This window comes from Salarias fasciatus, chromosome 19 (assembly GCF_902148845.1).
Source record: "Salarias fasciatus chromosome 19, fSalaFa1.1, whole genome shotgun sequence".
Lineage (NCBI taxonomy): Eukaryota > Metazoa > Chordata > Actinopteri > Blenniiformes > Blenniidae > Salarias > Salarias fasciatus.
Window position 1 is genome coordinate 12,152,031 of NC_043763.1, and position 25,277 is coordinate 12,177,307.

The window sequence follows — 25,277 nt, forward strand, 5'->3', positions numbered from 1 at the left end:
CATCTGTATGTACACTAATTTTCCCTGCGCTGATTCTCCACGGCAGGCTGTACAGCGCTACATCTCTGTCTTTATTCCCCTCCCCTCATGAGACAATGAACACATTGAGTCAAATCTGCTTCCACAGCCTGTGAATAAGAGACAGCCAGCTTTGTTTTATTGCACGGGCGTGCGCGCACGCACGCACGCACGCACATATGCGGGTGCGTTTGTGTGTCACGGATAAGAGAACAAGCGTGTTTGTGTATGGACTCACACGTATTCGTGTATCCATGTGCAAACGCCTATAAGACGCCTGCGTCATGCATGGGCCATGTGAGTCACTTGCTCTTGTGCGGGGCTGCAAGTAGTGAGTAAGAGCCGCGCGCTCGCTCATTTGGTCTCCGCGCACACTCTCCTGGGCCCGAGCACACAACCAGAACTCCGCTTCCTCTCCTTCTTCTCCTTCTTCTTCCTCCCCCTCTACTCCCATCTCTGCTCGTCGCCCAACAGGTTGCTTTGTCAATAATGAATGCGATGAAGGCTCCATAAACATCCCCGAGTATGAAATCTGAGCTGCATTAAAATGGAAAACACAAGACCTTAATCATCCACCAGCCTCTTATTCCAGAGTAGCAGTAACGCACATTAGAAGATATTTCCCTCCTCTTTGTTGCTTTCTGTTTTTTTCTTCCTTTTTCTTTTTCCCTCTCCATCACATGTCTTATCACGAAACGCGATGAGATGACTGAGACTTGATTTGAATAATAGCTCGGTCCACGGCCGTCTTCTTTTGGCGGCCTGCTGGGATAATTGCAGGTGAGCCATGGAGGAGATAGAGAACAGCAGTGCAGAGAGAGAGAGAGAGAGAGAGAGAGAGGTAAACACACAAGTGACGTCTGCCGCTGATGACTAACGCCACGGCGGCTTCACCGGACTGCCGGAATAAAAAGCTCGTTAGAGGCGCTCCGCTCGCTGCTAATTATTCGGATGTGTAAGAAGGGGGAAACAAATATCCTGTTTTCAGGATATAATTGCCCCCACTGCACAAGATCTACCTATATCATTGCAGGAATGTGTCACTGTGTGGCAACAAGTGAAGTGATTTACAGCCTTTTTTTTTTTTTCCCCCCCCTTCTGCTTTGTTATTCTTAAGCTGTCAGTGCCACTGGACTTCTTTTCCACATCAAACCAAGAGAGCATTAAAAATAACATTTCTTTTCTTTTTTTTTTAATGTTTAAGTGTACATCTGTTTTTGGACTTATTCCACCATCTAGTGGTAGTGTATGTGCCGTCACACAGTGGATCCGGACGCCGTCAGTTAAAGCATCTCAGCAGACCGAATCAGAGGTCAGTGAGCCACATCTGCAGCATTTCAAATCTAACAAATAAAGAAAAGTGTCTATAATTTACAGTTTAATGAATGTATTTTCAGAAAAAAAAAATACAGTGATTGTACACACACACACACACACAAAAAAAATTCTCCATTGACACCACAGTGACGTACAAAAAGTGCTCGTTTGGCCGGAGAGAGGCAGACATGTAGTTCAAGGCACAAAGCAGACGGAGGAATGTGAAATCAGGACGGCTGAGGCCGTTCAAAGGTCGCCAAGTTAATTCAGAAACGAAACTGAACATGACAAGAGATTAAAAGCAGCTGAGGAAAGACAATGTTGAATTAAATAGAACTACAATTTGAGTTTGCGTCGGTGCCGCCTTCATTCGCCGTGAGGTCGCCGTCGTGCCGCTTCATCCGCAGGAGACGCTGGAATGTATTTCTTCATCTTTGCAGTTCTTATATACTCCAGGCCAATCCCACGATGCAGTGCAACTGCATTATTGAGTGTTTTTTTTTTTTTTTTTAATAAGAGGAGTTTTTTAAAGGCGGCACCACAGAGTTCAGATCAGACGTCACGCCGCGGCGCCCTCCTCCTCTTGTCCTCCCCCCTCCTCCTCCTCCTCCTCCTCCGGCAGGCTGCCAGGGCAGGGCTCCATGGTGACGGCGACGCCCATGCCGCTGCGTCCCACCGGCATGTCGGTGACGTACGTCCACTCGTCCTTATCGGGACAGTAGCACTCCACGCTGGACAGGAAGCCGTGCTGGTTGAAGCCTCCTGATTGGACGCACAAGGCACACGAGACGGCGCGGTTAATGAAGCCGTGAGAACAAATTACGGGACCGTTCGGCGGTTTGTATCATCGAATAATTAAATTCAATTATTCTGTCTTTAGACAATTTATTTTTCAGTTCATAAACGGATGAGCAAATAGATTCTCTAAAGAGGAAAAATTCTAGATTTGTTTTTTTTTTTTTTTTGCACCCAATTGAATCCATTGATGCGTTCTGGCGTTTAATTTGCCTGCTGTAGATCTGTTTACTCGTCGCATCTGAACCGTACTTTACTCTGTTTAATTAAACAACACAGAGTCAATGAGCAACTTTAAAAAGCCGAGCGCTGATCACACTTTTAGCAAAAGAGCATCAGTTAATTAACTCCCTGCTAGTCAGAGTGATAAAATCCCTTCGCTGGTTTGTGTTGCACCAACGGGGAATGTCACAATATTTACGTGAAATCTCGATGCTAAACACGCGATCAAGCGCGTGTTATCAACCCAGACGGAAACCACCGTTTGTCGCTTCCTCTTCGGAGTGACGTACAATCGGGGGGGTTCTGACTCACCGAAGACGAAGATGCGCCCCTGGTAGACCGTGACCCCGTGCGCGCTGCGGCAGTACTGCATCTGCGCCCGCGGCTCCCACGCGTTCCGCGCCGTGTTGTAGCGCTCCACCGAGCACAGCTGGCTCCGCCCGTCGTAGCCCCCGATGGCGTACAGGTAGGAGTTGAGGCACACCAATCCTGGGAAGGAAAGCTTCACTTTAACCATCGCAACCATTTATTTTAAAAGTTCTAAAAACACTCGCTCAAGAAGAGCGAATATAACGTCATGAATCGTCAGTTTATTTTCCATATTCTCAATATTTTCCATATTGACACCTAGAATTGAACATTCTGTACAATGAAATGCGAGTTTCAGTCCAAAAAAACACCAAAGATCCAAAGTGATTTGTTTTTTTGCTGTGTTCTTCATCCATATTCATGAATTGCATTGGCATTGGAAACTAACTGGACATTTTGTTTCCTCTTAAAGACCGAGAGGGACACTGCAGATGGCCCGGCCTCTGGCGGCTCGCCGCTCCATTGAGGAACAACAAAAGAGAGGCTTCCAGGCGGAGACTCGAGGCTCCGCGAGTCAGACGGCCTTTCAGCGGCAGAGCCGAGCGGGCAGGTGGGCGAGCGGAGCAGACGCCGACAAAGACGCTCAGATGTGGTTTAAGAATTTAGTTTTTTGTCAAAAAAATCGGATCATTATAAACACAGGTTGCTGTGAATTGTTAAGAAGTAATGGAGAATCAGCTGATCAGCATGGATTTTACAGTTTTTTTGACAGTGTGAGAAACTTTTCCCCCAAAACTTATGACGTTGTGTCAAACGTTGACACGGGGAAATGAACAAAAAACCGTATTATTTATTTAAAGTTACACAGGAATCAATTAGCTCGATAAACTCACCCAGTCCGCTGCGTACGGCGCCCATGGGCGCCAGCTGCTGCCAGGTGTTCGTGTCGGGCTGGTATTTCTCGGCCGTGTTCCAGCGGTTCTGCCCGTCGTATCCCCCGACGACGTAGAGCGCCCCCCCGCAGGCCGCCACGCCGGCCCCCAGGCGGGCCACCGACATCGGACAGACGAACGACCAGCGGTTCGACTCCGGATCCCACCTGCAAGGCAAACAGCCGTCGCTCGCTGTGCAGTAATCTGTTGACAGTGGACTAACGACATTACATATTAATCAATTCAAATAATCACATTAATGCATCAGAGCCGGGAGACGTTAAAACCATTCGGGGGAGGGGGGGGGGGGGGGGGAGCGGTCGCACGCCGCAACCTTCTCAGTCTCCACAAGCCAGTCAACTTTAAGTGGATTAGGTTAAGCTGGCGACCATGTTTGGCAACTATTGACGAGGTTTATTGGAAGCCAAACATGTTGTAACACCGTGGCGATCGCTCGGGGACGGGGAGGCGGACGCGCCGTCCAGCAGACGCGTTTCTCACTCCCGTCTGTGTTGTCTTTGGAACGAACTGAGCCCAAAGGTCTGTGGTTTCACCGGTTTTATGAGTTCGAGGCAGGAAGGAAACACTGAGCCTCATTCAGCTGGAAGAATACGAAATGCAGACCGACACCTCCACAGTTCACAAATTAACATGCTAAATTTAGATAAATTGTGGTTTTGCAGGGGCTTACGGTTCCACATTTAGATTTGATTGGCTGAACATATCATTTCCTGATTAATCCACATTTATTTGCTCGTGCGAAAGCGCAATCAACAAAAATGGAATAAGTTAAGAATACATTTAAAGTTGATGTGACTGGTCTGTCCGTAAGTTTTATATGAGTAATTATTTCAATGTCAGCTATTTTCAGGCATTAAATAATCGGAATAATTTTAGCCTCTGGTGGGGGAAAAAAAAAAAACAGCAAAAGGAAAGAAAGCAGATGGCTGAAAAGCAGATGCACTTCTGAGATTAAAAAAAAGAACTGTGTTACAGGTATTTGTGAAAAGAAGAAAAAAAAACCCACCCAAAATTTAACATTTGACGCACGCACAAGGCGAGATGGGGGATCGAACCGCCAGCGCTGGTCTTGAAGGTGACCCACTGCACCAAACGGACGCACACCGGCCCCCAAAAACCCACCGCATGAAGGAAAGCGAGCGGTCGCACGGCGTGTTTTCACTGTGGCTAATGATTACGGGGACGTGGGCTCGCTTGTTGGCTCTGGGTGTTTTCCAGCTGTAAACCGCTGATAGGAGGGCGGCCGATGTTACATCACCTCACCGCCGGTGCTGGCAACGCGCCTTTCACTGGACCGCCGCTAAATGAAAGTCCTCTTGCTGACAAGTGATCGTGCACCTTCAACACTGAAAATATTAACATTTGCATCTGCAGCGGGGAAAAAAAAATAAATAAAAAAAAAAGGCGGAATCTCCGTTGAGCAGCGAGGAACGACTCCCTGCTGGGTCTCTTGTGAGTTGCGTGGATTCATTTGGGAAACAGAGTAAGGAGGAAAAAAAAAAGCCTTTTCTGCCAACTGCTATTACTATAAATGCTCTAATCTCCTTTGATGCGTTTCACACTGAATTTTCATTTCAACTGTTTTTATCAGCTTTCATTATATTTAGCAGCTCCTCAGGAGATGGCTTTCAAGTGGCATCAGATGAATTGTAATAATTCTCTTGTGACTAGCATCTTTTAGAAAACTATACCTTTTAATATATATATATAAAAAAGGATTAAGGTCACATTTGAAGCGGAGTTCCTTAGAAATGGAACAAGAAGATATTTGTATCAACACAGTCATTTTGAAACTCCAGATTTTTTTTTGTTGGTAATTGATTGAAAGCGACGACCGACGGCGTTTCAACTCCTCCCGGCAGCAACGAGACGCTCGGCATTCCCAACCAGATTGACATTCCTAAGAAGTTTGCCTCAACATGTTCAAAAAAAGCGACGGTGTTGTCGTATAATTACGCTAATACCAGAAAAAAAAAAAAAAAAAGAAAAAGAAAAAATTCTCGACTGCTCTTTAGGTCTAATGGCAGCTATTCATTCCATCCCTCTCGTGCCATTATTCACACCCGCGCTGAAATAACTGCACTTAATCTAACAGTGTGTGTGTACAGGGAGGAAGAAGAAGGAAAAAAAATCACTCCTCATTACCTTCATCCTAGTAAATAAAATGCCATTAAAATCAAATTACTGCCTGAGTGCCTAGTTAAGAAATAAATACATACACACACACATATACAGCTATCGCTTCCGAGACGTCTCACCTCTCCACCGTGTTGTGATGAACCGAGCCCTGGGAGCCGCCCACGGCGTAGATGCAGCCGTCCACCACGCCCACCCCGACTCGGTTCCGGGGGATGTTGAGCGAGGCGCGCTGGCTCCACTGGTTGGTCATGGGGTTGTAGCAGCACAGGGCGTTGGACTCGGTGTTGTTCGGAAGGGACAAGTTCCTGCCTCCAACCTGGACGCAGAAAAAAAAACACGGATTAATAAGTAAGTAAGTAACTCCAACTCTTGGACGTTATCTAAGCTGTTTCCACTGACCGTGTAGAACAGGCCGAACACCGCACAGGCCCCCAGGCCGCTGCACGGCGTCCCCATGTCGGCCAGTTTCAGCCACACGTTCCTCCTGGGGTCATAAGCATCCATCGTGGCCAGAGAATGCTGCCGGTATCTGAACCCAGAAGGAAAAAAAACCAAAAACAAAACAAAGATGGATGATTAGAAATTTAAATAGAAATGACTGTGTTCACTTTAGTGAAAAAAAAAGTAAACGCTATCTTTCCCGGAACAGCAAAAGAGAGAGCCAATTAAACTGCATCTACGCGAGTCTGTCTCACAAAGTGCGTCGTTAAGAAGGAATATTCAGTCATTATCTCCATGTCGGCGACATACATACCGAACATCTGTTTATATCTGCGCCTCTGCAACGACATGATCCCATAAAAAGGTCCATGAAGTACAGTAACAACATCATTAAATCTACCAGGAAGGTTTCAAAGAAAGTCAAAGCCGAAAACTAACTTGTTCCTTGAAGGTTGTTTAACTTTTCCAGTAAAACGAGCGAATCCAGCGAGGGCCGCATCGTGGCCCGTGTCCTCTGAAGAACTGCGAGTTAGACGGCTTTTAAGCCGCCCGCTGATAAATCAGAGGGGGGGGGGAGGAAGAGTCCGGACGTGAGCCCGGAGAACAGCTCAGTAAAGAAGACGGAGAGTGTCGCCCGCTAACAGCCACTGGGTGGCAAACCGACTCACTTCCTGAATTGATGGGGTGCAGCTGAGGTGATAAAGCAGAGTCAGGGCTCATTACTGGGACAGAGGGGAAGACTTATCCTGTAGTTAGTCTGGAACAATCAATATCATAAAAAGCCCACAAAAATGTAGGGAGAATTTTAAATATTGCCTTCAGGAAGATCTAACAGATTATCAAACACTTATTGGAAAAAAAAAAGAAGAAGCATTAATCAGCTGTTTTAGAAGCACCTGCAGGTGTTCCTAATGAAGTATTGCCCAGGAGCCCTGCCATAAATTCAGCTTTTAAAGACCAATCATCATCAATTTCGCCTGAGATTATCTGAGAGGTTTTGATTTTGAGGCCGCGTTCAAAACATTTTCCAGTGATGTGAGACTGTTCAGCTCAGCATCGACACAAACTGCAACCGCCGTCATGGAGGAAAGCGATTTTTAACAGTCCACGAAGTTTCTTTATTAAGTTTTTCGTGTCCTTCAAAGCATTTTACAATAATAAAAGATATATATATAACTACCCGCCGGCCACATAGATGAGCTGGGTTCCTCGAAGAGGTGCAGGAGGAAGCTTCCTTATTGTCATATCCTGGAATATTTTAGACAGGAAATCTTTACAGGAATTCGCCTGGAGTTAAAATAAAGCACAAGAAAAAAAAAAGTCAATCCTGGAATGTTAATTAAATAAGCAAAAAGTTATTGGAAGAGCTTGTTTTTTTACTCAAAGCATACCAGATGTGTACCATCATACTGTGGAGAGAGAAAACATCTGTATAAGAAGCGCTCCAGCTGTGCTCTACCTTGCTCAGGATGGGGCAGGACAGGAGCTGGTTCTTCAGGAACTTTGGCGGCAGTGCGTAGATATGAACCGCGTTGAGGAGGGCGTGGAGATACTGCGATCTGCCCTCCATGTCCCAGCGAACCCAGTCTGTACAAGCCTTATACACCTGAGGAGGATTTTACAGAAACAAATCAACACCTGGACTTTAATGACAATATTAAAGATAATCTCATGTGAACACACGAAGATGGATGGATTGAACTGTGCAGGCCAAATTCAGCCTCTGATCCTTCTTAAATACGTACATTTTTCTTTGACTATAACTGTGAATGTAATGGTCACAGGCATCATCACATATCCAAACACCCACAAGAGGAAACACTATTGTAAATCAGTTCACATAAACACTTAAAAACAAAGAAAATCTGAATAGTTTTTTAATTTTTATTAATTTCAATCTAACGCTACGTACCTCAGACTCACATAGCACCTTGATACTCTCTTGACTGATGAGGTCCAGCAGCTGGCAGTGGCTGAGGCTGAAGAACTCGTCTACTTTGGTCACCTGGAAAACACGAACAGATTCTTTCAAGGCGACGCCTTATCCTTGTTTATGCGTTGTTTTACAGATCAACATTACAGATGGGACTAACATCTCTCGAGCTCTATCTCAGACTTCAATAAATGCAAGAAAAGACACAAAAAAAAAAAACTGCTGCGTTAGGAGACTCACTGCAAACTACACGCAATCCAGCCAGGATAAAATGTGCTGTAGCTGTACCGATGGCCATTTATCAGCTTTAACGTCAGTTCAGGCTGGTGTATCCTTGGATTGTGACCACTTTAACAAGTATCTGGCACCGCAACAGTGGAGGCACTTAGGCTGATGGAGAACAGACAGTCTGAAAGTGAACGCAGAGTGCCAGAGCAGCAGAACTCAGTCAGCGATCTAAATGAGCACAGGTATTAATGATCACCTCGCGTCTTCAAAGATTTCATTTCACATAAATCAGCTACGAGTGTTCAAAGTATCTGAGGATGAAACCGGCGCCAAGGAGCTCGAAGCCGCTCGGCCCTCGAACCACGCCATGTTTTAATTTATGCTGCAGAGCTTCCTAACTGTTGGAATCGCCTGATAATATAAAGTTTTGTCCTTCCCGCTAGTTTGATGCTTTCAGTATAAAACATTTGGAAAAGTCTTTACACAGTCAATAGCATGCAACTTACCTAACTTTTATACTATAAAAGCCTGATCTAATAACAGCTCACAGATCAAAATGCGTGCTGGCGCGTTATCTAACCGACTCATGGTGCAGTAAGGATCGCGTTGGTGTCCCTCCTCGAGCTCTTTAGCATCCTCACACTGAAAACCACTGGCCTCGCAAAATCAAAGATTTTTGCCATGTCCCTCTTTGAAAAGAGATTTTAGATCTCAACGAGGCCTTTACCTGGTTAAATAAAGGATATAATAACGCCATTCTCCAGTGCTGAAAGCTCTTTAATGAGTCATTAACATTTCAGCTGTCAGTCACAATTATCACCTGGTCTGAGCCAAGATGCTCACAGACGTTTTCTCCAGACAAGATAAACAGGATTGCATCTGTATGAACGAGCATCAATGGCACCATTGTGAGGCTGATTATTAATAAATTACTTTATTCTTTTAAATTTTCAGCGATCCATGTTTCCTCACGGCGCAAGAGAAAGTTGTTTACATTTTCAGTTTTAATGCCAAGGAGCCACATGGGTGCACTGAAGTGTTCTTTTCAGCTGTGTTTATAATCTCTGGGACGACGGCGAGTGTGTTTCCAACAAAACAGTCCTGAAGCTACTCCGTGATGGTGTCCGTGTGTTTTCCTGTACAAAACTACAACCACTAACTGCTACTATACCTGGACTAAAAGCAAATTTAAGAGAATTAAGAGCTGCTTCTCTATTTACTCGATCATTAGTGAGCAAAAGAAGCATTTATGAAACAGCGTGGCCTGACATGACTGGATTCTAAAAACCTCCATCCGCCCACTTTACCTCACTGAAGTGTGTATTGATGTACTCTCGGCTTCGCTGGTGCAGCTCAGTGCAGCCGATCTCCTCGGCGAAGCGTGCGATGCCGATGACGTTGGACGGCTCCAGGTGCTTCGTGAGGAAATCGCAGCAAGCTTTGGCCACGTCCTCAATCTGATACCTAAAAATCAGCGAGAAGCAGAATAAAACCTCCCGTTTTCAGCGACTGATCGCGTTTTTAAACTTTGCGTTTCAGGTACGCTCACCTCATGGCGGCCAGCAGAACGTGCAGGACGCACTGCTCTCCCACCGTGATGTGCGACGTGTACGCAAAGTCGATGAGCTTCCCCAACACCTGGGGGCAGGTATCGGGGAGGCTGACCTCCGAGGCGCTGCGCTCCCTGAAGCTACTGGTGAACATGGCTCTGAAGTACGGGCTGCACGAGGCCAGCACCACCTTGTGCACCTGAGAAAATGAGAAAACAAAAAGATTACCAAAGGGAATGTCCTTGGGCAATACGCTGAAGTTGGAATGAAACTGGGTGTGAACCGTGGAGCTCTGCTACAAAGAGAGCTGAAGATTAGTAGGCCACTTTTTATTTCCTGAACACTGACCGACCTGCACTCTGACCCCCGGTTATCATCCAGGTTATTCAAAGAGTTTTTCCATTCGGCTATTAGCGTGTCCATGTGACAGGCATACTTAAAGTACTTAGAGGGTTATGAAATGGTCTTACCTGCAGGTACGCACAGCTACAGCCGCAATCACTTTATCGTGATGAACGGCTACAGGAGTCATGTAAGACAGATTTCTGCTTCGAGAAGTGATTAATTGTTACATCAGGCCGGCCACCCTGCTCTTATGTAGCGATATGTTTTTATTTGAAGACAAATAATGTTATTCTAAGCACTGGAGCATGAGCAGCGTAGTGAATGTGACAGTAGGCTATTGTTCAGATCACATTTTCTAAGAAATCAATAAATCTACCATCGTCACCTGTGGACAAAAGCACTGAAACAACACCTCAAATGCTTGAGCAACAAAGCATTTCTGAGGTCTCCAAAAGCTTTATAAATAAAATGCTTTACGATTTTTAGCTTAAACTTGTGTTTCCTTTTTTCCAGGACTGATAAATAATATTTTTCCTGAATGGAAATCACAGTTCTGGAATTCGTCACCTTGTATGAACCGCAGTCGGTCCAAGTTCCACGTGTATCTGAAACCCAATGAGCAGCTGGCAGCCTGACCAGCCCTTCTCTCGGTTCACTGACACCAATAAACTTGGTGACGCTGCTCATGATGCCGTCATTACCGAGAACACACGTCAGAGCCGCGCCTCCTGCAGACTGAGGCCTTAGGAAGCCGAGCGGAGATTCTGAACCTGCACTTGTTTCAACACATTACACATGCACATCTGTTTTATGTTGGTCTCAGCTCAGTTTTTCCCTTTTCGGGCTTTTGTAAATACTCCGATTGCATGAATGCATTGCTTTGTATAATCAGAGAAACCCTTAAAGGTAAAAAAAAAAGCTCCCGGTGGTTGATCCTTTACCTTGAAGTCCACCGTCCTTTCCTTGTATGTGGCGTGCAGCACTAAGTCACACAGCATCTCCTGATGCCTGAACTCATCCATGACCTTCATGGACCTGGACGCGTGGTTCTCCACGGTGTAGTCCAGATACCCGGAGCCGTGCATGGACGGAACCACGACGGCGGTGAAGTCGGGGTCGCGTGTGGTACGTCTCTTCCTCATGGAGCAGTGCATCCTGCAGAAGGTATGGGAGGGGGGGGTCACTCCAGATTTAGTATTTCCGGGTCCTTATGAATAGTCCTTTAATAGTCTTTCGAAGAGTTTTTATCCCATTGGGGTTATTTTTGGAGCAAACATAATCCTTTCGGTTCAAACAGGCTCCAGCGTGAAGATGTCCTCGCCACCTCCACTTCCATCATTTTAGAGTAAATATCCATTCAACGAGCAGAGATCTCCAGACAAACCAGGGACACGATCAGCACGCGAGCACCAACCAGCTGTGGTCATGTTCACAGCCAGCAGGCGGAGCAAGGCGTCGAGAGGAAAAGCCAGTCGCTGCGGCTAATAAGTTCATGTCATGCGTCTCCCTGCACCAATACTGTAGACGGACTGTAAACCACAGGACACGCCCTCGCCCGCATTTTCCCGGCTGCAGCATGACTGACAGCGTTCGTGCCAGTGTCAGAGTGTTCCCGAAGCATGAGTCAAGCCGCCATCATTAAATCCTGGTCGGTCGGGATTTTACAGCGTTCACTGTTGGCGCGGTAATCCATTGTGAAGTTTGAGCGAGTCCTCGGCCATTGAAGGGGGAAGTGGAGTCGGCTGGAGAGGAGAGTTCTTTAGCCTCTTTGTTGTGACGCTTGTCCTGCAAGAGACAGAGAAACAGAGGAGGTCAGGAAAGCTGGGAGACTTTAAAATGAATTGAACAGAATCAAAACCTCACGAGAGCGTGCTGTTTTTTTGTAGTGTGTGTGTGTGTGCGTGTGTTGCACACTTCAAGTTTCACTTCCTACAGCAGAAGCAGAACTGATCTGACCCCACGGCGCTCACCAGAAAAGTTTTATTTTGGACTTATTCATTGAAGCAGTGTTGTTCAAAAACTTTAAGGAGGCTTTAATGTTTCACAACCTGCCTCCAAATGATTCACTGTTTTGGCAAAATACGCAAACACAGTCTGAAAATCTTGGGCAATGCTCATTTAAATACCAGCCGTACTACAAATAGATTTATTTCTTTATTGTTATGAAATGATCGACGGGAGTGGCAGCGGCCCGAGCGTGAGGGAAGCAAGCGTCTGGCTGGAAAGTGGCTGGTTCGAATCCCAACACTGTGAAAACACCCCCCAGCCCCCACCAGCACGGGCTCCAGCAAACAACTTGTGTTAAATCAAACATGCAGGTCACATGATGCACTGAGGCGAACTCAGAAGGGAGCAGCTGAACCAGATTCAGTCCCCGACTTGATGTTTAGTGTAGATTTTTTAAAAAAGAAAGACGGATTAAGAAATCTATTTAATGTTGTGTTGGAAATCAGGCAAAAATGTTAGAAAAATATCAATAATTACCCCGGGAAATGCTAAATTAATAACAAAACAATAGCAAAAAAAACCCCCAGCAGACGTCTCGCGTGCCAAGAACTTTAAAGTGTTTGCCTTTTTTATTGAACACGGTCCATAAATTAATTGATTACGGAGATAACTTGTGAACCATTTATCAGCCAATCACTGCAGCTTTATCAGGGCCACAAGCAGCTGTTTGTTCCCTTGTTAAAGTTGATAATGCGCTCCACTTCAAACTCCTCTCTTCCCCCCCGGTCGGTGCACTTCAAAAGGCCCGGGCCGTTAACAGCCAGCGAGTGACTCACAGAGGAGCGACTGAGACTCTGCAGACGGCTGATAAACACACACTAACACTGTTTAAAGGGTGAGAAAGCATGAATGGAGGGGAAGCCGTCCCCGAGCGGCCACTTCAGGCCGGGCCTCCGAATCACGGTCCGGGCCGGGAGGCAGCACAGAAGCAGGTTCATGTCATCACGCGACATTCGCTAATGCTGATCATTTAGGGAAACGTCACGTTTCAGAGCAGTGAAGTTAAAGTTAACTGCCGCAGTAATACTATATCCGAACAAACTTGCTTCTGCTTTTTATGGTCTGTAGCTCCTCCTTTAAAACATTGAGAGGAGGAAAGAAAAAAAAATGCTTTGGTTTATTATGATTCCACACGGGTACCTGGAGGAGACATTCTGTAGGCCCTGTATGTCCGTTTAAAATAATTACATAGGTTTAAATGGTGCATCTGTGTCTACTAAAAAAAAATAAATAATAAAATCTCTAATTAAGAGTCTCATTAGATTCTCGTCGATTAAAGCGCCCCTGAGTACGAGTTAAAATCCCAGCAGTTGTCGTGGAGGAATAGTGATGTCTGACAAAGCGCTGCTGAAGCAGATATCCATAAAACTCAGCTTTGAATTAAATCGGGTAACGTAATATCTGCTTTCACGGGAACACAGACGACGTTGCCTTCGAGAAATATTAGTTTAAGGAAGACTTTGTTTTCACAAGAGGCTCCGATTATATTCTGTATTGATGCTACAAAGCTTTGAGTGATGCTATTAAAAAAAATTACTATAATTGATCCTTCCTTAAAACTGGGCATTTTTTTTCAAATTTTGAATCTCAGGTGCAATTATTCTACAGTTCCTACTTGGCAACGCTGCTTAAAGACAGTTAAAAAGACCGAATCAGATCCTGGGTTCTGTCTACATTACTGCATCTGTGTCACAATAAAATGTCATTTTTAAAGCAGTTATCAGTGATCACATGAAAAACTAGTCATTACTGGAACACAGCTACATTTGACAGGAAAGCAATTTGTGACTATTCACTAATTTACAACACTTCCAATTATCTTGGGAACAAACCTGTTGTTGGCTTCAGCATGAGACAAAGTCATTTAATGGTTATTACATGGTGTACTGCAGGAGCGTTTTCTTTCTCTGCTAACTCCACCATCCTGTAATCTCCTGTAATATTCGGAAATATTCCGTTTCGATTTGTATTTCACTGCAGATTTTAATAGATCCTCTAACTGTTGGTAGCTTCCGTCAGTTCACGCTGAAAGGCGGCGTCTTTACAGTAAAAAGTGAGCAGAGACCATAGCGCTCGTCCAGCAGACACTAAACCCCTGCATTCCACAGAATATCACTCTCGGCTGCAGCTCCGAGCAGAACAAATCAGCTCTTGAGCCGGAGAGCAAGAGAAGACTTCTTATCCCGGCTGTTCGCCACAGTTCATTTATCTGTGTAAGAGCCACCAAAAATCAATAACCCTTTTAATGCTGCAGATGAATTTCAAGCATGTAAGGGACGAAGCATGCAGACACTTTCATAATTCTTTCTAGAAAATCACCAGTTTGGTTTTTTTTTTTTTTTTCCTTCTCTGTAGCATAAATTTGAAAAAATGAAGTTATCGCCCCACGCCTGGATGTTTCCCTGAACAAAGCGAAAGGTGATTCGGAGTGAAGCGGTGCAGCTTTCGCTGCCGAGTTGCACAATCAAATCTGCCCCAAGCCGCCTCACATCTCACCCCAACAGTCATATGACCAGGCTCAGACGGAGAGCGTGGAAACGCTGCTCCACCGAAGAGAGATTTAGGGAACATTTGCAGAGTAAAAGAGGGAAATCAGTGCTTGGGAAAAAAAATAAAAAAAGAAGACAAATGCTTATATTTATCAAAAGACATGACAGAGGAAGTGGAGTATGAGTCAAAATGAAGCAGAGCTGCATGGTTGACCATAAAGAGCCTTTGTGCTCGGATTTATCAGCCTGTCCTTCATTACTGATCCGGCTTTTAACAGTGGAATTAATATGTAAACAATCTGCAAAGCATGGTCACTCCTAAAGCCTTGGTTCAGTCTGCCACAGCGGTGCTGAAATACAGAAGAGTGTCGTGGATATTTGATTCGGGAAGGCCTGCTCCGCAGTCCAGTGTATATGAATAATGACTGTTAGGAGTAAATATGGAAACTGCTTCAGACAAAACAGCAGGAGAATGTAAATTCACACAAAAGGTTCTTTGAGACTGATCAAGAAGAAAAAAAAAAACAAGCCCTGTAGATAAATAACAATGACACAACTGTTGTAACATTGATTTTGGCACCGGGGCTGTTTGTTTTTCATAAATCACAGGATTGGATTAATGCAGAATTTATAAGATGAAGCAAGCGGGGCAAAGAGAAGGAACGTTAACTATTGACAAACTGTTTCGGTTGGCAAGTCACACACGGGACAGACTGTCCGTCAGAAGGCCGACCGCTGGACTCTGCACAAAACACGTTTAAAACACGTTGCCTAAAAACTGCTGAGCTGCGATGATTGCACAACTTGTGCAACAGCCCCGACACGCGCTTTTCTGCCGTGTCATCGGAGATATCGTCTTACTCGGGGTCAAAAAGTTGCTGACAAAAGTGTCTTTGCACTCAAAAGGCTCCATTAGGGAGACTAACTGTGTTAAAGGCTTGAACCACAGTCTTCCAGTTACTGAAATACCGTCTGATCGAAAGGAGTTCAAGTTTTTGCAGTGAGCGTTACCTGAAGTGACCCTCACAATGTGGAACAACAAGAGTCTCGTGATGAAACAGTTAAGATATCAGAAATACAGCTATTCTAAAATGTATTTTTGAGAGATTTGTGCTTTATCCACCTTCTAAACCGTCTTATTCAGTTCAAGGTCGCATGGCGCTGGAGCTGAACCCACCTGACTGCAGGTTGTGATACACAACAGTCACAAACATTCTCAACAATCACACCTGAAGGCAATTCAGACAGGTTCACTTCAAATACGGCCGCAGAAAAGCCCCCAACTGGACTCAAACTGGGAATGGCGTCACTGTGAGGCCTGAGCGTGGACCACTACACCGCCATGCCGCCACTCTCAAAGTCCTTCAAATTATCAGAGTTCAAGCTGCTATATTTAGAACAGCCCACAGATTGTTACATAAACTGCAGAAGATAGTAAAGGAACGGTCATAAAATATATTTTTAGCCAATATGACGTTTAAACCCTTTAAAAATTGCAAATTGACTTAAAAAAGGAAGGCCTGTAGTCTTAAGAATGAACGAACACTGGTTACTTTAGATCATTTAGTCTGAGGATTGGGTTAAACTTAACATCACCATCTGATTTGTTGTTATTTTGACGTAAAAATACCACAAATGTAATGTTTGCAGATTTTCCAAGGACATTCTGTAATATTTAAAATGCTTGTAGAGTCAGTTTGGTGCAGCCATATGGAAAAATGACTTGAATGCATGTTTTCTTGTTGCTATTTTTTTGATTTATCACTTCGTTTTCTGGCTTATTCCTGTCTAATTTAACCAGCCGTTCTTCATAATCAGTTTGTTTTCTGCATAACTAAAGGAGTTTTGAGGACAATAACGTGAACTTCATGCATGCAGTGTTTCACAGTTTCACCTGTGAAGTTGGAAACTTCAGGCTACTGAGTTCAACTACTGCAGAGCTGACTAATCTCTCAGAAATGTCTGTGATTCACACTTAATCAAACACTCAGGAGAAGGTTTCGGAAGAAATTACAGGTTTGAATAAAACACCAAACAGCTGAAATCAGCTGCGTTCAAACTTATCGTGAAGAAATAAAAAAAAGACAAACTTTTAATTCCCCTTTAAACGTGGACGCGCACACAAGGAAATGCATGTATATCGACGCAGACTAAAATAAAAACAACAACTTGGACGGCCGTGTGTGTGAATATTGCTGTCGACTGAAAAAGAAACAAAACAAAACATGCAGTGTCACGAGTGTTTTCGTGAACTCACGAGGAGCGCGTCCGAGTTTGACGGTGATTTTGCCCACAGGGCGCGTCCATTCAGCCTGTCAGCGCCACTTTCTGAACGCGTCCGGCTGCGGATCCGCTCACCTGAACCACAGCTGTCCAAACACGGGGACGAACCTCTCCGCGGGTCCCGGAGCAGCTTTTACGCGCAGACCTGTCCAAAGCGCGGCGGCGCGGCGCGGCGCGCGGTGCGCTCTCCGGGTCTCCGGGTCTCCGGGGCGGGCGGGAGTTTCTGCCCCGTAAAAAAACCCCGAAATCTGCCGTCATCCACGTCAAAAGGAGCAAATTACGACGAAGCGGTGTGTGTCCCCGCCGCTCCGAGCGGCTGCGGGCAGGAGTCCAGCGGAAGAGGAGGAGGAGAGGGGAGGAATTCCTGCACCAACATGACTGTGCAACTTTTCACGCTTGCAAACACACCACGGCGCGCGGCCGGTTGGTGCGCGCGCGCTCAGACGCGAAGCAGCAGCATTCCTCAAACTGAAAGTTGAACCTCAACCCGGACGGGACGCAGCTCCGCAGACGACATGAGTCACACAGCGTGAGAGCTCTCCTGAGGGAGCGTGTGTGTGTGAGAGTGTGTGTCTTTCACTCTTTCTGCGCTCTGAGCAGAAGACCAGGACTTTAGTAGTGAGGGATTCCTCCTGTCCCGAAAAGTTTCTTTGATGAATCAATGGAGAAGAAAAAAAAAAACAGACGCAGGATCTGCCCGTTTTTTCAGTTCCTTATTCTGCCCAGATGACTCATCCTGGCTGGTGTGTATTTTATGTCAATCAGCAAAGATCAAGTCCAACAATAACACCAAGCATTTAGAGGATTGCACAGCCTTAAAAACAGATCATCTCATGTAGATGCCCTGAGATTATCATCAAGGGCTTCTAAGGTAAGTTTTTAAATGTGATCAGCTCCACTTAACTCAATACTTCCGGAAATATAGACCTTAATGATTTGGGACAGAAATCCTACTAACCAGTTGAAAAAATACAATATTTAGATTTTTACATAGGAGTTAGAATCACTGAGGAATATGTTGAACATGCCGATTTATCAGAGTGATTACAGTTTTACATCTCTTCAAGTATGATTGACTAGATAAGTATTATTGTGGCGTTTTGAATGTTTATCAGTCCTGCTCCCTTTAATACAGTTGTGACTTGTGATTATTCTGACCTTTGATTCTACTGAAAGTTGTGCTGAGTCGACTGGAGGGAAAATCCTCTGTGAACATGATTCTACTTTATGTTGTTTGATTTGTGTTGTGGAACCACTTCCAGACAAGAAGTGTGTGTTACACATCTCACAAAAATAACTGGAATCCCATCACACTGGGTGGTGTTTCGCATTCTTACCTTACATCCAAAGTTTGGCCTTGGAGAAAGTTTAGTAGAGTGTGTTCACAGTCCAAAACAACAACAACTATACTTTCATTAATTGCCCTTTAATATGAATGTGTGTGACTTTCTGTGTCTCTGTGTGTTGTCCCAGGGTGTCCTCTGACTTTGCAGATTGTGAACTGGGGTTGGTTTTAGTGCTCTGGAACCTTCTGCTGAAGATGGACGAGTCATGTTGTCCGGATTGGACCCTCTCATGTCTGACGCCTTTTGCCTTGGGTAGGTAGTTTGTACGTTTTTCTTTTTTTGCTCCAGTTTTCCCCCAAAAAAATCTCCTCATGACTTCCTAATATAATACATTGTTGTTAAACACCATTGACGGCCATACACTACAGAAATCACAATCTGAGCCAAGTGAATAAGAGAGTCTTTCTTATTTTGTGCTTTTAAGAATGAGTAATGTTAAGCTCCATTTATTTCCACACTTGTCATAAATTAACTTCAAAATACACAATTAAGCAGGTAAAAGGTAACTGGGCCTCTCCTCTCCAGTTCATCCACTCTGGTTTCTCAGTTTGAATCTGCACAGCGATTATAAACTGTTTGTTTTTTCAAATTAATCCGTCTAATAGCTCACATCGCTTAATACACCTGTTAAAGTGTTTAAAAAACATCGCTGCGCTTATAATATTTTAAACCTTAAGTTCTTTAAAACAAGCAAGAATGCAACTGTTTTCACAGCGTCTGTTTTCAATGTGGAAAAGGAAATCCATGCAGTTATGCTCGATGAAAGCGCTTTCGGTTACGTCAGCTTTAAAGGAGAATGGAGCATTGTTTGACCGAGGTGTGAGGGAACCAACACCTCTGCACCTCCGGCTGCCTCTGAAGAAGAAGAAGAAGAAGACGAAAAAAAAAAACAAACCTGAAGCAACAGAGGGAACCAGACCAGCTGAGTATGAAAAAAGAGCTGCACAGCTGCCACGGACTCTGCTGCTGCTGAGCCACAAAAATGTTCATACCTCATAAAATCCAAGAAGTTAAAGTTGGAATATCTAAGAATTGTGTTTTATTGCAGCTGGAAATTGTTTTTTTTTTTTTTTTTTTTTTTTTTTCTAAAAAAGCAAGCACATAAAAAGTCATTTGACATGAACGGCTTAGTGAGACTGCATCAAGACAAACATGTAGTTTTCACTCCTCGGCTTCACGCTCTGCTGCACGGCTTCATGGGATCTTCTCACTGCTGACTGATCTGATGAAGTGAGCCAGTTTTCACTGAACTGCTTCCACAACTGCAACTGTTTAAAAGAGAGGATTGCAGGGAAAAGAAGTCTGAAGGTTAATTTCTGTTATTTTTTTCCCCCCCAACCTTTCATATTTAGTTTTCTTAGAAATCCATAGAGTCTTGGTTCCCCTTCTTAACCTGAGAGGTTTTTTTTCATTCCGCCCACATCAAACGCTGTCAGTCAGGCCTTGGATACGCCGTGATATCTTGTCAATTAATCCCTGGCTCAGCCCTGGAGGTGACGAGGCGCTCCCTTTGGCAGGTGGCCACTCTGGACATGCTCGACATGATCTGAAGAAAATAAACACAGTGTTTCAGGCTCAATTTACGGGCAATCGATGACTTGCAAAAACAGCCGTGAACCCGTCTCCAAAACACTCCTGCAAACACAAGCTTCGCAGACTCGCTCGGCAACATTGAACGAGTTTTTGAAACCGCCGATAGAGGGGGAAGATCCACTCAGTGTGTCTGCAATTTATTCTCTTTTTCATCATGAATCACACTCCTCATTAATCATGTTAGAAGTTGAAAGTCTAAATATATAAATGGCATTCTGGCTGATATGTTGATTAAAAACTGCGGTTTGTTAATGCAGGTTCTATGGTCACATATCTGAGACTGTGTCAAGCAAAGTGACATTCAAAACATGTGCTTGTTCTTAAGATATGATCTGTGCATGATTCACCACGCCCAGAAACAAAGGCTCACAGCAACAAATTCTCTGTAATTACACAGATGCAATTGATCAATAATGATGTGGTCATATTGATCAGCAGTAAATTATGACTGAGGCTGATCTTTGATTGTGTAACTGCTAGAAAACTCTTCTCATTTCGTTGCCCTTTGACACAAATATGTTGCTAGATATGCAGTCTTCTTCAGTGAGTGTTTATTTCCTCGGTATTTTTCGTGAAGTCTTGAGTCACGGAGAAGAGACGTCGCTCTCTGTGATTGAACAGTGTTTCTGGTTTCTATAAACTCATTGTGTGGAGTGATGATTCATTTTGCGACTCGTATTATATAATTAGGGTGTGGTAAATAGGCGTTTGCAGCGTTGCGCGCGCGCCTGTAAATATTTCTCGGGTCTTTATGAACTTGTGCAGTTAATAAACCGACTGCACTCTAACACATTTGGTCTCATCAAGATGGCGACAGACAGATGATTGCTTTATGGGGGGTTTGGTGAGAGGTGACAGCTTTGTGCAGGAAATGTGTTGAAGTTATGTCACTGCATTGCAACTGACCAAGAAACTCCCAATGAACTTTATCACAGCAACATTACACTTGAATTATGTTTCTTTTTGCTTTTTATTGAGCCTATTTTTAGTCTATTTTTGCTTTTTCTTTTCAAAGCAAAGCTGTGTGGTGAGCGCTCTCAGTGAGGATGTAACCTGTTTGAATCCATGCTGAGTGTTTGGAACCCACCCGTGTGTGTGTGTCTGTGTGTGTGGTTTTCTGCAGGTGATCCAGTTTCTCTCCCACAAACACACATCTGAGTTGGTGACTCAAAATGTGAGTGTGTGTGGTTGTCTCTGTGTGTGTCTCTCTGTTTCATCTCTGTGATTGACGTGTCCAGAGTGAGAATTCTGCCTCAGTGAGGATGAGTGGATGTTTCACAATTTCACCGTCAGCTACTTTGTACAGTCAGCCAACACAAACAGTTGTATTATTTGTTATCTCAGCCTTGCATGACTCAAAATGACAGGCAATAAACCACAAATAGTGTTAAATCATTTAATTTAAACCTGAAATAATTGATGTCTGTTTATGTTTTAGCACCTCTTTCCCTCCGTTTATATTTGCCACATATGAGGGTCTTCTGGAAAATGTGAAAAAAGTTGCAGAGAGCTGACTGAAGTGAGCGTGCAGTGTGTTTAAATCAAAAGTAATCGATGCTTAGATGGTAGATTTTTACTTTGCACGTTGCTTTAAAGTAAATAAATCATTTAGATGCTTCTATTCACTTGACATGATCGGCAGCTCCACCACCTGTGTGTTTGTCCCTGTTACCCTGACACTCAGGATGGTTTTATAGCTACAAGGAAGTAATAAAGCAAAGTACAACTGCACAATGACACAGCACAAAGCTGGCCTCGTCTTATTTCTCTGAGAGAGAGAGAGAGCGCCCTTGTCTTGTTCCCTCCGTAAAAAAAAGGCTCCTCCACCCCTCCCGTCTGATCCAGCAGTGGGCCTGAGGAGGCTGACTTCATTGTTGTGAGTCTGCTGCCCTCTGCTGTTTGCAGTCAGAAACGCAGGGTCATGTGAGAATAAGAGAAAAAAAAGAGAAAATGTTTTATGAAACACTGCCAATAAGTATATTCAATACTAAAATAATGGAAAAATATCATTGGAGAACAGCCATATTTCTCAAACTACAAATAATATGAAAAAAAGGAACTTATACCCAAATGCAATGAGAGAGATTAAAACATGGCCAAAGGTAGGAGATAATTACAGCAGTCCTGATGGCACACAGCACAATCCCAAAAGGAACGTTTCTTTAATTTAATTTAATTGATGATATTTATTGATTGAACAAGAAAAATGTTTATGTCTTTATGTTTATGTCTTTGTCATTAGGATGTTTTAGGCCAGACCTGGGTGTCATGAGGCCCGGGGGCCATATGCGGCCCTTTAGCTGTGTTTTGTCTTATTATGCCTAAAAAAAGTCTAATTTTTCACATTATTGGTCATTATTGGATTATTGATTGTGTCTAGATCCTAGTGTGGCCAGTAGATCTAATAATCTCAACCTCATAAAACTCGTCGATTGATGAGTTTATTTATGCTTTTGCTGAACTCAAAACACAGAAAAATATCATCATAATTTACAGACACAGACTGGGAAAGACACAGAACAACAGCAGCTCAAAGAAATCACGTGTGTGTGTGTGTGTGTTTTTTTTTTTTTTTAACCCTGCTTCTTTGTCAAGATATAATTGAGCAAAACTCAAGTGAGCTTCCCAAGCTCTCAGTCCTAAGGCTAATTTTTCACATGGTCCTTTGGGAAAATGAGTTATCCAACCCTAGACAAAACAAACAACCCACAACATTCAACCACACTGGTTAAAGAACACAGGCTTCTATTCTTGTTTCTTCTTTATTATATTACATTTTATTTTAATTATTTCATTATTGAAAGTTGTTGTTGACCAATCAGGGTCTTTTGTCAGGACGTTTAGATAGTAAAACACGAAACATGCATGACTGAGTCTCGGCCTAAACTGATATGAAACTACAAGAACCTCTAAAAGTTGAAAGAACAGAGACTTTTAGTTAAAAAAAAATCATAATAATGATGGTGATATTCAAAATAAACCTTCAATATAGTTACTTTTAAGTTTAACAAGAATTATATTGTTATATTTTCTTAATTTAATTGAGAAAATGTGTCAGTAGAGTTGATCCACTTGGAGTTGGTCAATTTTGGCACGCTGGAAATTTTAGTCAAACCCCAAACTACTGTGTATGATCGTAATTCACAGACAGATTCCAAGATGACAGCCGTGACTTGGTTGACAGAGTGGCAGTCTCTCAGCTGAGAGGTTGATGGTACAATTCCACGTGTCAAAGTGTCCCCAGTGTTTGGATTAAACACATGAGAATGGTTGAATGTGGTCGACAGTGTAAAGCCCTGTGTTTATTTTACATATAAAGGGATGAACCTCAGTGGCTTTCACTGGCTGTGGTTTAGTTTTTATGTGCGATGTGAATTTATAAAACAATCATTTAAAAATGTGCAATACAAAAAAAAATTATTATAATATGACACTGTAGAGTCAAGACATGAGATGAATTGTCCTTAAAAAGTTTTTAAAATTCATTTTTCTGTCAGATTGATGCAGTTTTTCCAAGTATTTCAATGCAAAAAATGTTTTTTTCTGTAATCATAAATATCTGTTCCTGTCGCTGCATGGTCCAAAAGCTGAAAGCTTTGTTGGAGCACACATCTATGCTGTGGCAGTTTTAATAAACAGTCGCAGGCTTTGGACTCGGTGTAGCATCATCAGGAGCGCAGGAGCCTTCAGACAAGATTGTAATCCTGTTTTTCTCAATTGTAATCGCGGTTTATGCCTTGATGTGCGATGCCCATCACCAACAGCACATTGGGTCCAGATGGGAGGAGGCAGGGAAAGGAGGGAGAGAGAGAGAGAGAGAAAGAGAGACAGCGAGATAGAGAGAGGGAGCACGGTTGATGTACATCTGTCATGCATTATTGCAGCGAATGCCAGCGCTGCTATCCTGGCTTTAGAAACTATGTAAGGAGGGGGCTGATGGGACCTCCTTAAATCACAGTCTGATTCCTCCTCCTCTGCGTCGCTCCTTTTTAGCGACTGTGTCCACACACGAGTGCACACGAGCAATCACTCTCTCTCACACACACACACACACACACACACACACACACACACACACGATCCCCCGATGAATTCCTCAGGAAGGAGTCAGCCTTCTTCATTCCTCTGGACACAACTTTTCCTTAACAAGGTACTGATGGTCTTGACCTCCTCTTCAAACAAACCCTTCCCTCCAATCAGCGAGGATTGTGGAGCTGGGGCTCAGCCGAGGCCTGTGGGTATTACAGAGGAAACGTCCTGATTCTTCTTGATTACTCCCTCCCTCTTCCTCTGTCTCTCTTTCTCTTTATCCCCCCTGTTCCTGCCCCCGCTCTCCCTCTCTTTAAATATCTCTCTCTCTCCCTCAGCGACTGCTCTGCTGTCTCTAACCCAGTGTCGAACTTTTCTTTCTTGTCTCTGTCTGACTTGTCTCTATCCATCCCTCTTATTCCCTGGTTTACTATTTTTCCACTTTCTTGGCGGGGAACCCTCCTCACTCAGTAAAACGTGGTAAAATCTACAAATCCTTCAATATGTGTGATGCAAGGATACAGAAAGATACAACCTGTTCCGTTTTCTTAGGATGCAATCATCTGTTGACCGTTGAAGTGGTATTTATCTGCACTAATTGCATTTATGTCATTTATAAAAAGCATAAAACTAACTGAAGTATATTATGATTATTAATGACACTTTTTGGTAATCATTATATCTTATTTCTCCATCTATATTCTATACAACTTTATCCAACTTATGTTTGTGGGGAACCTGGAGATGGCCCTGGTTGGGTCAGCAGTCCTTCACAGGTCGAACTCTGAGAGGAATATATTAAATTCCTTGAAATTCATCCCACTTTTATAGTTATCCGTTAAACTCAAATGAATGTTTCAGGAGTGTGTGGGTGGGAATCCTGACACAATGCAAATTCCACACAGAATGACAAACCAGGACATGAACTGGGGACCCTCCTGCTGTGAGGTGAGGGTCCTGAAAACCACTACTGTTGATTCTGCTCTCAGTTTAAATTCCAAAAATGTTGAATGTATGAATCAGGCTTATTCTAAAATGGTACAAAGCAGCAAAAAGTTGTGTAAAAGTGACCAAATACTTGAGAAAATGAAAACTTAAAATACTCAACAGAAGAAATAAAAAAACCCTCTTTAAACATGTAAAACCAAGATTAAATTGTTCCATCATTGGCTGAATATGTGTGGAAATATCTGAAGATGATCACGTCCAAAATCACAGTTTAGCCCCTCCATCCAGAACCATCTCTTCTCTCATCGGTTCTCCAAAGCGACGTGTGTCGT

The 25,277-nt window shown here is 43.7% G+C and overlaps 1 protein-coding gene across 1 annotated transcript; it reads right to left on the bottom strand.

Moving 5' to 3' along the window:
* Window positions 1–1,755: 1,755 nt before the first annotated feature.
* On the bottom strand, window positions 1,756–17,457 carry keap1a (kelch-like ECH-associated protein 1a). Its single transcript, XM_030117422.1, has 12 exons — window positions 17,105–17,457; window positions 11,192–12,035; window positions 9,905–10,104; window positions 9,663–9,819; window positions 8,107–8,199; window positions 7,654–7,800; window positions 7,375–7,481; window positions 6,153–6,282; window positions 5,873–6,069; window positions 3,555–3,760; window positions 2,665–2,841; window positions 1,756–2,097 (listed from the first exon to the last, which is right to left on the bottom strand). Exons 2-12 carry the CDS (start codon window positions 11,402–11,404, stop codon window positions 1,895–1,897), a joined length of 1,830 nt encoding a protein of 609 aa, XP_029973282.1. The 5' UTR covers window positions 11,405–12,035; window positions 17,105–17,457; the 3' UTR covers window positions 1,756–1,894.
* Window positions 17,458–25,277: the final 7,820 nt, after the last annotated feature.